This window comes from Microcaecilia unicolor, chromosome 4 (assembly GCF_901765095.1).
Source record: "Microcaecilia unicolor chromosome 4, aMicUni1.1, whole genome shotgun sequence".
Classification (NCBI taxonomy): domain Eukaryota; kingdom Metazoa; phylum Chordata; class Amphibia; order Gymnophiona; family Siphonopidae; genus Microcaecilia; species Microcaecilia unicolor.
In genome coordinates, this window is record NC_044034.1 from 367,398,616 (window position 1) to 367,412,774 (window position 14,159).

At 43.3% G+C, this 14,159-nt stretch overlaps 1 protein-coding gene across 1 annotated transcript in view; it reads left to right on the plus strand.

Annotated features, from left to right (window-relative positions):
• CFAP47 (cilia and flagella associated protein 47) overlaps nt 1–14,159 on the plus strand; it is a 1,083,264-nt gene that overhangs the window by 916,609 nt on the left and 152,496 nt on the right. Inside the window, 1 exon segment of the mRNA XM_030202357.1 lies at nt 2,733–2,827. Within this exon segment, the coding sequence (XP_030058217.1) occupies nt 2,733–2,827 (95 nt within the window).

Consider the following 14,159-nt stretch of genomic DNA (forward strand, 5'->3'; position numbering starts at 1 on the left):
GTCCTTTAGGAATCTATCTAACCCCTTTTTAAACTCCGTCAAGCTAACCGCCCGTACCACGTTCTCCGGCAACGAATTCCAGAGTCTAATTACACGTTGGGTGAAGAAAAATTTTCTCCGATTCGTTTTAAATTTACCACACTGTAGCTTCAACTCATGCCCTCTAGTCCTATTATTTTTGGATAGCGTGAACAGTCGCTTCACATCCACCCGATCCATTCCACTCATTATTTTATACACTTCTATCATATCTCCCCTCAGCCGTCTCTTCTCCAAGCTGAAAAGCCCTAGCCTTCTCAGCCTCTCTTCATAGGAAAGTCGTCCCATCCCCATTATCATTTTCGTCGCCCTTCGCTGTACCTTTTCCAATTCTACTATATCTTTTTTGAGATACGGAGACCAGTACTGAACACAATACTCCAGGTGCGGTCGCACCATGGAGCGATACAACGGCATTATAACATCCGCACACCTGGACTCCATACCCTTCCTAATAACACCCAACATTCTATTTGCTTTCCTAGCCGCAGCAGCACACTGAGCAGAAGGTTTCAGCGTATCATCGACGACGACACCCAGATCCCTTTCTTGATCCGTAACTCCTAACGCGGAACCTTGCAAGACGTAGCAAGAGTTCTCTCTCTCTCTCTCTGGTTTATGTAAGCCACATTGAGCCTGCATGTCTGTGGGGATAATGTGGTGTATAAATACCTTAATAAATAAATAAAACATTTCTACATATTGTATACAGGCACTTTCTCTCTTAAATGCCAATATTCAGCACTCAACCGTCTATGTGAAGCGCATAAAACACAGTCCTATCAGTGTTGCTTAGGCAGTTAAAGGCCCCTTTTACCAAACTGCGGTCCAAGGAGCCCTGCCATAGGCGCCGACTCCGTGGGTGCTGTGGGTGCTCGAGCACCCCCAATATTTCACCCACCGGAAGTTTGTTCACCCACCGGAAGTTCGTTCCCTCCCTCTCGCCTCCCTTCGAGTTCCAGGCCCCCTCCCTCCGAATTTTAAAAGTCATCTATTTTACCTTGCCGGGGTTAGGGCGGCAGCAGCAGTAGAAAGCATGCAGGCTTGGCTCGGTGCTTAGTTGTTTTCCCTTCTCTCTCTCTCAGCTCTGGTCCCTCCCTCATTTCCTGTTTCCGCAAGGGCAGGGCCAGAGCTAAGAAAGAAAGAGAAAGGAAACCAACTAAGCACCGAGCCGAGCCTGCATGCTTTTTACCGCTGCTGCCGCCCTAACCCCGACAATGTAAGATTAGATGTCTTTTAAAATTCGGAGGGAGGGTGCCTGGAACTTGAAGGGAAGGAGGGAGGGGGGACTCTGGAACTGGGAGGGAGGGAGGACCCTGGAACTGGGAGAGCCTGGAACTCAGAGGGAGGTGGAGGGGGGGACAGGGGAGAGGGAGGGGGACGAGTGGGAGGGGGGATGAGGGGGAGAGGGAGGGGGGAATGCACCACCTGTAAAAAAAAAAAATTCAGCACCCACAATCATTTTGAAAAGTTGGCTCCTATGGGACCTGCAGTATCATCAGCACGTGGATCTACTGTGCACTGAGGCCCCCTTTTACCACAGCAGGTAAAAGACTTTTTTTTTAATTAAAAAAAGGTAAATGGCCCTGTGGCAAGTGAACCACTTGCTGTACGGCCATTTGCCAGAGAAGCCCTTACCACCACCCATCGAGGAGGCAGTAAGGGCTCTCGCACTCACCCAGTGGTAACCGGGCAGTGCCTGGGGCTGACCGATTACTGCCAGTTAAGCCCCCAGTGCTAGAAAATAAAAATGCATTTTCTAGCATCGGAGTTGGCATGCGGCAGAGGCCAGGACTACCGCAGGGCTCCTGCGGTAGACCCAATTTGCCGCGTGCTAAAGCAGAGGCAGCCATACCACCCTTTAGTGGTGATTATCACACTTAATCTCATTAGAGATAGCCGGCTGGACATTGCCCGGCATTGAATATTCGGGAATAACACCGGCAGCAGCTAAAAAAAAAATGCTCAATGCTGCCGGCTGAACATCTTCCCTAAAATTTTAAATTAATTTCAGTTTGTTCAGATGGGTCACATGGGTTATATCCATCCATCAAAACAGACTTCTAGAAACTGAAAATATCTTTGTCGATAGTGCCGCTGGAAATTTATTTATATATTTGTAACATTTATACCCCGCACTTTCCCATTCTTTAGCAGGTTCAATGCGGCTTACATAGTAAATCAGGTTAACAAAGTGATACAGAATAGGTGCAGCTGTAATATAGTAATTAAAGAGGTGGTCGTTTATGTGTGGATAGGTAAGATGGGCAAGGAAGGAGGATGGAAGAGGTAGGGGAATGGGGGGAGGGGTGTGTATTGGGATTAACGTGTAGTTTAGTATGGGAAAATGTAAGAGAGGGGTAGGAAGAGGGATATACTAAAGGATTAAATAGGGGAGCATATTCCAGGTTCTGGTTTTTTTTAAACATAAATCATTGGATAGCCCTGGTCAGCAGCACTTGTCCGAAGAGCAGTCACAGCAGTCCACATACGTGTGTTTCAATATGGGTCCTTCAGCTCATTATGACCGTCGGGCCCGTAGTTCCTAGTACCACAGTATTCTGACTTTAATTTTTGGTTAATAGTAGTGTTGCATCTATTATGCTGTAATCTTTGATTTTTAAGGCCTGAAACATCAGTGTGTGGTATCAGTTATCCATCAGTAAGTTGATTGTCTTGGAATTTCCCTGCAGTATCAGCAAAAGAGAGACGGGCGAAATCTACGGCATATGCTGGCTCTATCCTGTGAATGGAATCCCAGAAGCAGCATCCGTGAAACCCGAGCCAGGTACGAAAGCCTTTCATATGGCCTGTACAGTCTGTTTGAGAATTATGTACTGATACCACAGGATGGTTTTAATATAGATACGACTTTTAGAGGGCAATTCTATGAACGGTGCTAACAGTCAGGTGCCCAAAATCTAGGTGCTAGGCTAGTATGTCTGTAACAGTAAATTTGTGCGTCTAATGCGTAATAGAATGCAGCATTTAAGTGCGTAAGTACAAAAGTATTGCCACACTGGGACAGACCAAAGGTCCATCAAGCCCAGTATCCTGTTTCCAATAGTGGCCAATCCAGGACACAAATACTTGGCAAGATCCCAGAAAAACTCAATACATTTTATGTTGCTTATCCCAGAAATAAGCAGTGGGTCTTCCCAAGTCAATTTAATAATGGTCTATGGACTTTTTCTTTAGCAAGTCGACCAGACCTTTTTTAAACATAAGTACATAAGTATTGCCATACTGGGACAGACCAAAGGTCCATCAAGCCCAGCATCCTGTTTCCAACAGTGGCCAATCCAGGTCACAAATACCTGGCAAGATCCCAAAAAAGTAAAAACATTTTATACTGCTTATCCCAGAAATAGTGGATTTTCCCCAAGTCCATTTAATAATGGTCTATGGATTTTTCCTTTAGGAGGCCATCCAAACCTTTTTAAACTCTGCTAAGCAAACCGCCTTTACCACATTTTCTGGCAACGAATTCCAGAGTTTAATTATACGTTGGGTGAAGAAACATTTTCTCAGATTAGTTTTAAATTTACTACATTATAGCTTCATCGCATGCCCCCTAGTCCTAGTATTTTTGGAAAGCGTAAACAGACGCTTCACGTCTATTCGTTCCACTCCACTCATTATTTTAGAGACCTCTATCATATCTCCCCTCAGCCGCCTTTTCTCCAAGCTGAAGAGCCCTAGCCGCTTTAGCCTTTCCTCATAGGGAAGTCGTCCCATCCCCTTTGTCATTTTTGTCGCCCTTCTCTGCACCTTTTCGAATTCCACTATATCTTTTTTGAGATGCGGCGACCAGAATTGAACACAATATTCGAGGTGCGGTCGCACCATGGAGCGAAGGCATTATAACATCCTCATTTTTGTTTTCCGTTCCTTTGCTAATAATACCTAACATTCTATTTGCTTTCTTAGCCGCAGCAGCACACTGAGCAGAAGGTTTCAACGTATCATCAACGACGACACCTAGATCCCTTTCTTGGTCCATGACTCCTAATGTGGAACCTTGCATGATGTAGCTATAATTCGGGTTCTTCTTTCCCACATGTGCATCACTTTGCACTTGCTCACATTAAATGTCATCTGCCATTTAGACGCCCAGTCTCCCAGTCTTGTAAGGTCCTCTTGTAATTTTTCACAATCCTCCCGCGATTTAACGACTTTGACTAACGTTGTGTCATCAGCAAATTTAATTACCTCACTAGTTACTCCCATCTCTAGGTCATTTATAAATATGTTAAAAAGCAGCGGTCCCAGCACAGACCCCTGGGGAACCCCACTAACTACCCTTCTTCATTGAGAATACCGGCCATTTAACCCTAATCTCTGTTTTCTATCTTTTAACCTGTTTTTAATCCACAATAGAACACTACCTCCTATCCCATGACTCTCTAATTTCCTCTGGAGTCTTTCATGAGATACTTTGTCAAACGCCTTCTGAACATCCAGATACACAATATCAACCAGCTCACCTTTATCCACATGTTTGTTCACCCCGTCAAAGAAATGTAGTAGATTGGTGAGGCAAGATTTCCTTTCAATAAATCAACCCTGCTAAGCTAACCGCCTTTACCACATTCTCTGGCAACGAATTCCAGGTGCCACCACTTATGTCTGCTGAATGCCTAAATGCAATGTTAGGTGCCTCGCTGATAGTATTCAATACAGCGCACACTGCAAGAGTCGGAGCTTTCATGACTCCCCCACGCCCCTCCCATTCGAACGGTCCCCGTTGCAGTTAAGCACAAGAACACTTTTGCATCCTGTTTTTCTCCCATTTTGTCGGTTAACTACTATTTGATCGCCGAAAGTTTAGCGCTTAACTTTTAGCACACGATGAAACTCATACTCAAAAGAAAAACGTCCAAAAAGTGGCATCAATCTGCATTTGGACGTTTATCTCACAAAACCATCCAAATTGGTATTTTCAAAACCAATTTGTAGACTTTTTTTATGAAGTCCGTCAGAAGTGAGTTCAAATCACAAGGGGGCGTGTCAGGGGCATCTTAAAGGCGGGATCTTGGTGTTCCCTAACACGTGGAAGTTTTTCAGCCATAATGGAACAAAACAAAACCGTCCAGAACTAAAATGTTTTGAGCTAGACCTGTTTTTATAATGAATAAGGCACAAAAAGGTGCCCTATGTGACCAGATGATCACTGGAGGGAATCAGATATGACCTCTCCTTACTCCACCAGTGGTCACTAACCCCCTCCCATCCCCAAAAATGTGATTAAAAATATTGCTTTCCAGCCTCAGATGTTATACTCAGGTCCATTAGAACAGTATGCAGGTCCCTGGAGTAGATTAGTGGTGGGTGCAGTGCACTGCAGACAGGTGGATCCAGGCCCATATCTCTCCCTACCTGGTACACTTGTGGAAGAAACTGTGAGCCCTCCAAAACTCACCAGAAACCCACTGTACCCACACATAGGTGCCCCCTTCACCCGTAAAGGCTATAGTAACATAGTAACATAGTAGATGACGGCAGAAAAGACCTGCACAGTCCAAAATAAGGAAAACAATGACAATAGCAAATTCAACCACCGAAGAAACAGACAATTAATAAAAATAAACACATCAAACCCCACCTTGGAAACACATCACCCAATCCAACTAGGATACGTCAATGCAAGATCAGCAGTAAGCAACTCAGTAGACATACTAGATTGGATCACCACAGACAAATTAGACCTCTTATTTATCACAAAAACCTGGTTCCATAGTCCCACAGACCCCGCCATCCTACAAATGTGCCCAACAGAATACAAAATCACGCACTGGACAAGAAATGGAGAAAAAAGAGGAGGCGGAATAGCTATAATATACAAACCTGAATTCACCATCACAATCACAGGCGAATCTACCTCACCACAACTTGAAATTGCATCGACAAGAATCAACCATCCAAGCCTAATAGGACACCTTAACACAATCCTATTCTACAGGCCACCAGGAAAATGGCAAGACACCCAAACACAACTCATGGATTTCATCTCGAATACCTGCGTATCAGCCTCAAACATCCTTATACTAGGCGACATCAACTTACACCTAGAAGATGACACCCTACCAAGTACACGAGAATTCAAAGAATTCCTAAAACTCTGGGATCTGCAAACACCCAACTTACAACCAACCCACGAAAAAGGACACACACTAGATATCATAACAAATAGATTCGAACCGGACTCAACTATCACACTCACTAACACAAGATGGACACCTACATTATGGTCAGACCACCATAAAGCAAATGTCACTCTTTACTGACGAAAAACACAACTAAACACAATCAATAAACATGAGTGAACAACCTACACAACGAGAGGAAAAATAGACCCCACAACATTCTGGCAACAGATCTACCAGAGCGAATGGACTACAAACGCTGACACCATCCAATTCCTCCAAGAATGGGACGATATAAGCACAACAACATTAGACAAAATCGCCCCAGCCCAAACCAGAACATCACACAGGAAAAATGCAAATCCATGGTTCACCGAAGAGCTGAAAAAACTGAAAACACAAGTCATGAGACTTGAACGAGCTTGGAACAAAAAGAGAGACGAACAAACACTAAACGACTGGAAACAACTTCGGAGAAAATACAAATACACCATCAAACAGACAAAAAGACTACATTATAAAACATTAATAGGACCAAACTACAAAGACACACATAAACTCTTCAACCTCGTGAACAAACTGTTAGACACCACACCTGTTACAACCAACGGCAAAGATATACCAAGTGTCGACAACCTTGCGAAATACTTCAAGGAGAAAATTATACTATTACGACACAAAATACCCGCCAGCCCTATAGAATACACCACTCTCCTAGACTGTCTAGATCCAGAAGAAGGAACACACCCAGCAGACAGAACCTGGACCGAATTTGAACTATTATTAGAAGACCTCATCTCTAAAACTCTCAAAAGATATGCCAAATCGAACTGCAAACTAGACATATGTCCAAATAGCCTCATGAAATCTGCTCCTCAACAATTCATAATAAACCTAACAAACCACATAAACTACATGCTACAAAATGGACTCTTCCCAAAAGAAAAAGGAAAAATCTTACTCACACCAATTCCTAAAGATACAAAGAAAAACACGAGCGAAATAACCAACTACAGGCCAATAGCATCCATACCACTAATAACCAAGATAACCGAAGGTATGGTAACTAAACAACTCACAAACTATCTAGACAAACATTCAATACTGCATGATGCCCAATCAGGATTCCATTCGAATCACAGCACAGAAACAGTATTAGTCACCCTTATGACCAAATTCAAACAAATAATTGCAACCGGCAACAATATACTCCTCCTACAATTTGACATGTCAAGCGCCTTCGACATGGTTGACCATGGAATCCTACTACACATACTTGAATACTTTGGCATCGGAGGAAATGTCCTGAACTGGTTCAAGGGGTTCTTAACCCTGAGCTTGTATCAAGTCACATCAAATTCAACCACGTCCAAGGCATGCATACCTGAATGTGGAGTCCCACAAGGATCACCTCTCTCACCAACTATATTCAATCTAATGATGATCCCTTTAGCAAAATTCCTATCAAATCATAACCTCAACCCATATATATACGCCGATGATGTGACAATATACATCCCATTCAAACAAGACACCATAGAAATCTCCAACGAAATCAATCAAAGTCTACACATCATGAACACATGGGCAGATGCATTCTGCAGAACACATGGGCAGAAACTAAACGCAGAAAAAACCCAATGCCTGATACTCACCTCCCAATACAACACAACTGAATTCAACGTGATAAACACACCAAACCTAAAACTCCCAATCTCAGAAACGCTAAAAATCCTTGGAGTGACTATCGACCGCCACCTAACACTCGAAACCCACGCAAACAACATAACCAAGAAGATGTTCTTCTGCATGTGGAAATTGAAAAGGATAAGACCATTCTTCCCAAGATTCGTTTTCCGCAGCCTAGTGCAATCCCTCGTCCTTAGCCACTTGGATTACTGCAACTCATTATACGCAGGCTGCAAAGAGCAAATACTGAGGAAACTTCAAACAGCCCAGAACACAGCAGCCAGGCTCATCTTCGGAAAACCTAGATATAAAAGGGCAAAACCACTATGAGAGAAACTACATTGGCTTCCACTCAAGGACCGCGTTACTTTTAAAGTTTGCACATTAGTCCATAAGATCATTTACTGTGAAGCCCCAGCGTACATGTCTGATTTAATAGACCTACCACCCAGAAACGATAAAAGATCATCCCGAACTCACCTCAACCTTCACTACCCTACTTGCAAGGGCCTGAAATACAAGACGCTACACGCGTCAACCTTTTCCTACATGAGCACACAGTCTTGGAATACATTACCGCGCAACCTAAGAATGATTAACGAACAAGCCTCCTTCCGTAAACTACTGAAGACTCACCTGTTTGAACAAACTTACGGAAAGAGCCAAAACACATAGAGACCACACTCACTGTTCACCAATGCAATACACATCCACTTCTGATCCCTCATCCCGTTATCCAGTCAATCATACATCTATTCACGGAACTATTTACACCATATGTCTTGGTGTCTAACAATGCCCTCTTTCCCATTGTCTCCTTCTAATGTTTCTATGTTGATGTCCCATTGTTATATTCCCAATGATATTCGAATGTCTCGCACAACTCTGTTCAATGTAATCCATAACCTAGTTGTAACAAATGTATTTCTATTATTCATGTCTTATTGTAAGCCACACTGAGCCCGCAAATAGGTGGGAAAATGTGGGATACAAATGCAATAAATAAATAAATAAATCCAGTCTGCCCAACAAGATAAACTCATACGTGCTACTTTTTGTGTATACCTTACCTTGATTTGTACCTGCCCTTTTCAGGGCACAGACTGTATAAGTCTGCCCAGCACTATCCCCACCTCCCAACCACCTGCCCCGCCTCCCACTCTGGCACAGACCATATAAGTCTGCCCAGCACCATCCCCGCCTCCCAACCACCAGTCCCGCCTCCCACCACCGGTTCTGGCACAGACCGTATAAGTCTGCCCAGCACTATCCCCGCCTCCCAACCACCAGTCCCGCCTCCCACCACCGGCTCTGGCACAGACCGTATAAGTCTGCCCAGCACCATCTCCGCCTCCCAACCACCAGTCTCGCCTCCCACCACCGGCTCTGGCACAGACCGTATAAGTCTGCCCAGCACCATCCCCGCCTCCCGCCACCGTCTCTGCCACCCAATCTCGGCCAAGCTCCTTAGGTAGGCTATAGTAGTGGTGTACAGTTGGGGGTAGTGGGTTTTGGGGGCTCAGCAGACAAGATAAGGGAGCAATGGTGAGATGTGTATCTGGGAGCATTTTATGAAGTCCACTGTAGTGTCCCCTAGTGTGTCCTACTGCTGTCCTGGGATGTCAGGGGGACCAGTCTACTAAAAATGTTGGCTCCCCTACGTCCCAATGGCTTGATTTTGTTCATTTTGCACTTGGACGTTTTTTGTTTGAAAATGGATGAAAAACCAAAACGTCCAAATCAGAAAACGTGTGATAGACGTTTTTCTTTTTTGAAAATGACCTTCTTTGCTATTCAGATTTTGGACGTTTTTTTTTGCAGATAATTAACTGTGTCCTGTACAGATCAGACAGCAGTTTTAAATTCATTATCTGCCCAGTTCTCGGGTGCCACTGATGCAACTACAAGATCGTTTCCAAGCCTGATGAGCTTAGAATTTTTATTCCACTATTTTCTGATTTATTGCAGAACTTTTTAACATCACATTGAAAACAAACACTAGAAATGACTCTGCACGCACAGCAAAGTATCTGTAAATGTTACCCGGATTATGTACTGCAGCAGGAGGATGTGGAGGTGGATATACTGGCCTTGGACCTGAGATAAAGCATGAGGTTGAGTCATTACATGCTGCTGTGAAGTGCAATTGCCAGTATAATATCAAGTGTTTTTGTGTTAGTCATGCTCCAGATTATCTCTTTGACGTGGCTTTAGGCCCATCTGGTCTTGAATTGGGGATCCTTCGGCTACAATCGCAATTTTGCACTGAGTGTGGGGGTGGATATTCACAGGTACAGATTTTTCTAATTTGTGTAATAAGAGCAATAGCATGTACCAGTGGTCAGTAGTATGCCCTAATTTCCAGAGTCATTTTTTGGCTCATATGGGCCGCAGGGAAGAAGTTGTAACATAGTAACATAGTAGATGACGGCAGAAAAAGACCTGCATGGTCCATCCAGTCTGCCCAACAAGATAAACTCATATGTGCTACTTTATATGTATACCTGACCTTGATTTGTATCTGCCATTTTCAGGGCACAGACCGTAGAAGTCTGCCCAGCACTAGCCCTGCCTCCCAACCACCAGCCCCGCCTCCCCCCACCGGCACTGCCACCCAATCTCTGCTAAGCTTCTAAGGATCCATTTCTTCTGAACAGGATTCCTTTATGTTTATCCCACGCAGTTGTGGCAATGTTAAGTAGCACAAGCTTTGGATGATCCCCTGATGAAGCCAACGTTGAAACGGTTAAAACTAGGGATCTCTTATAGATATCTGTTTCATCTCGCTTAATTGTGCTTTTGAGTGCCAGAGATATTTTACTAAATGACCATTTTTTTGTTCAGTGATTGTGTAACAACCCGGTTTAAAGCAGTATTGTGAATTCTAAGAAATTAACATTTGTAACGCTGCCCGGATGTCTGAGGCTTTTCCTCCATTTAGCTTATTGAATACTGCTTGTGTCTTACAACTGATTGTTTCTTTTCCACAATTACGATGGAGTTTGATAGAACATATTTTTGGGTGTGTAAAAATTGTTCTCCCTATTTATTTTATATACTGAACGTTTGCCTAAAGAATAGCAATTCTGACCACACAATTGCAAACTGCTGTGCCTCATACAGCTTGTTAGTTTTAGAGGTGAGGGACTTCAGATTCTCGGTGGTGTTTCCCTTAATGTGGAAAAGCACCGCTCTGCTGTGCCGCTGGATCTCTTTGCTTCCCAGTGCGGTAACCAGCAGGAATCCTCACTAGTCTTTCGCCCTCTGTTGAATGCTTAAACTCCTATTTTTAAACATTTTTTTTGTATTTTTATATAGGAATTAGCACATCTTATACTGGGCGTTTTCTATGGGCTTTTTTGTAGGTTCGCTCTATAGCAAGCTCCTGTTTCGCTGTCGCTTCATTAGGAGCCGAACCCCCGATATTCGAGCCCTTTGGACAAACAGTAAATTACTTATGCTGTGTGAAGCTCTCCATGTAATCATGTACTCACTTGATTTTGGGGTATTTTCCTGCCATTACCTCTCTCCGTGTCAACCGCTTTCCTCTATCGCCCTGTTCAAAAAATGGCGCTTACCCGCTGGTTCTTAAAGCGATGACTGCTTCCGGTTTCAACTAATACACGTGGTGAAGGCGGTTAGCTTAGCAGAGTTTAAAAAGGGGTTAGATGGTTTCCTAAAGGACAAGTCCATAAACCACTACTAAATGGGCTTGGGAAAAATCCGCAACTCCAGGAATAACATGTATAGAATGTTTGTATGTTTGGGAAGCTTGCCAGGTGCCCTTGGTCTGGATTGGCCGCTGTCGTGGACAGGATGCTGGGCTCAATGGACCCTTGGTCTTTTCCCAGTATGGCATTACTTATGTACTTATGCTAGGTCAGTGGCTTGCGGTAAGGTCTCAGACCCAAAATGGACACGCGCACATCCATTTTCACCCAAAATGTTTTGAAAGGCATTTTTTGTAGGTGCAGTAAAAAATAATTCTGCGCACACCCAAAACACACGTCTACACTACCGCAGGCCATTTTTCAGTGCACCTTAGTAAAAGGATCCCCATGTGTGTGAATTGGTAGCCTAATACCTTAAAAGACTAAAAAAAATTATCATATTTTTGGAACCCAACATTAGTCCAAGAACAAAAGCATCATACCAACACAGGAAGGGGTATTAACCAACAGTCTTTTAATGTTACAACTGGAAATCAATGATAGTGCAAAAAACTGGACCCCACAACTGTATTTCGGTTAAACACCTGTATCAAGGGTCATTTATTTATTTATTTTATTGCATTTGTATCCCACATTTTCCCACCTATTGGTAGGTTCAATGTGGCTTACATGGAACAATGGGACGGTTACAGAGAACGAGTGAGGTTAACAATTTGAGAGATACAGCTAGAGTCTGTAGTGGGTTAGTAAGTGACCACTGGAGATTACAATTTGGTTTACACGATTCATTGTTAGGGAATTACAAAGAGAGTCGAATAAGATCATAACAAGACGAATTTGGTTGAATAGTTGGGTGGGCTCGGATGTTCTTCGGTGGCCAGTGGTGAGAGGTGAGTGGGTTGGATAGGGTTGTAGAATTGGTGAGTTGAGAAGTGCTTGGGTGTTGGTTGGTTGCTGTTGGCTTGTGTCTTTTCAATCACTGTTGCAACATCCAAATAAGGGCATGGGCTCAACATATCAAAAATGTTGTTGAGCCTCAATTTGATGACAGAAAGATTCTCACATTTGCACAAGAACTGTACAGCTCCTGTTGGTTAATACTGTTTCCTGTGTTGGTTTGTCACCTTTGTTCTTGGATTGATATTGGGTTGTCGGTGAAGGTTTTTTCCTCTTTCTGTCTATCTCAAATTGCTGGAGCCAACAACCATGACCTGTATAACAGCAGTAATCCTTAAGTAGATTATGATAAAACACTTGTTTATCTGTTTAACTGCTGTTCCCCTGGGCAGCTTCCTTCTAAATACCGGTGCATGGCTATAGCCATTCAGGCCTCTTAACTGCTAAGCACCTTGCATGTAGGGCACTTCAGATTTACAAGTCAGTTTCTCATAAAATGCTTGTGGACCCAGAGGATTAGAAAGGAAGCTGCATGGTTTTTATTTAGATTGGTCATTTCTTTCCTGTGCTTCTTCCAGTGAGCATCCGATCTCACCTGCCAAAATGCTCACATCTCTAGGTCCATGAGTATAAGTCCTCTAGAAAAGACAGACCTTATTTGGATTATCTGTCTAGTTTGCCAAGGGCCATCAAACTGCAGGCAAATGGATGACATGATATTAATTAAAGCTTTCAATGCACTAATTTCTACTTTAATAGTTTAAGGGGGCAAAACATATCACCATCAAACATTCCACGTTTTGCCCAGCAGGACGTCATTATAACTAGCCTAATTAGTATTGAAACCATTTCCAGTGATGTAAATTTCAGATGTTCTTAATTTAAGATGATATTATTGTACCCAGCCAGCAGGTTTTTCTGACAGCTATAATATGTTTTCATTAGGCTTCAGATTTTCCCTTTATTTGACATTCAAAAGCCGGCCACAACTGTCTTAAACCCCTAAGGCGACATATACTGCATACTGTAAAGCACTAAAGCCAGAAGGTGCATGTAGAAGAGGACTAGAGCCAAACATCGGAACAGCAACTACTGTAAAACCACCCCTTACCCACGGTTTCTTTTTGAAAATTATCTGCAGCAAATTGCACACACCAAGAGCACTCACATAATTCTCACCTATGTGTGGCCAAGTGGGGGCAAAATAATTCAAGCACATTTGCAAATAAAATCTACATGCATCATTTCCTTTCAACAGCCAAAGTATACTTACGGAAACACATCTTTCCTTATCATCCAACCAGACCAGTCTAGATTTGTACATTATGCCTCCCTGCCAGCAGATGGAGGTAGAGAACCACCACACATTTCGCTGTGCTCTCATGCTGTAAAAGGGATGGTGTGGCTGGATCCCTCACAACATTCTCAGTCTCCAGTAGATGCTGAACACTTGGATCAGGTGGATAAGACCCAGGGCAGTAGCTTCAGGCTGACTTTCCCCTGATTGAGTGAGGGCAGTGTGAGAATTGAGCTCATGGTAGAAACCTGGTGAAGACAGCTATCTCCCTTTGAAATTCCACTCTGATTCTGATGATTCAGGGAAACTGGTGATAATTTATGTTGGCTGAAACACAGGCTGAACTATGGGTAGCCACTGGTGATATAATTTAGCCACTTAGATTTACTTCATTTTATATTTATTTGGGGGGGGGGGGCA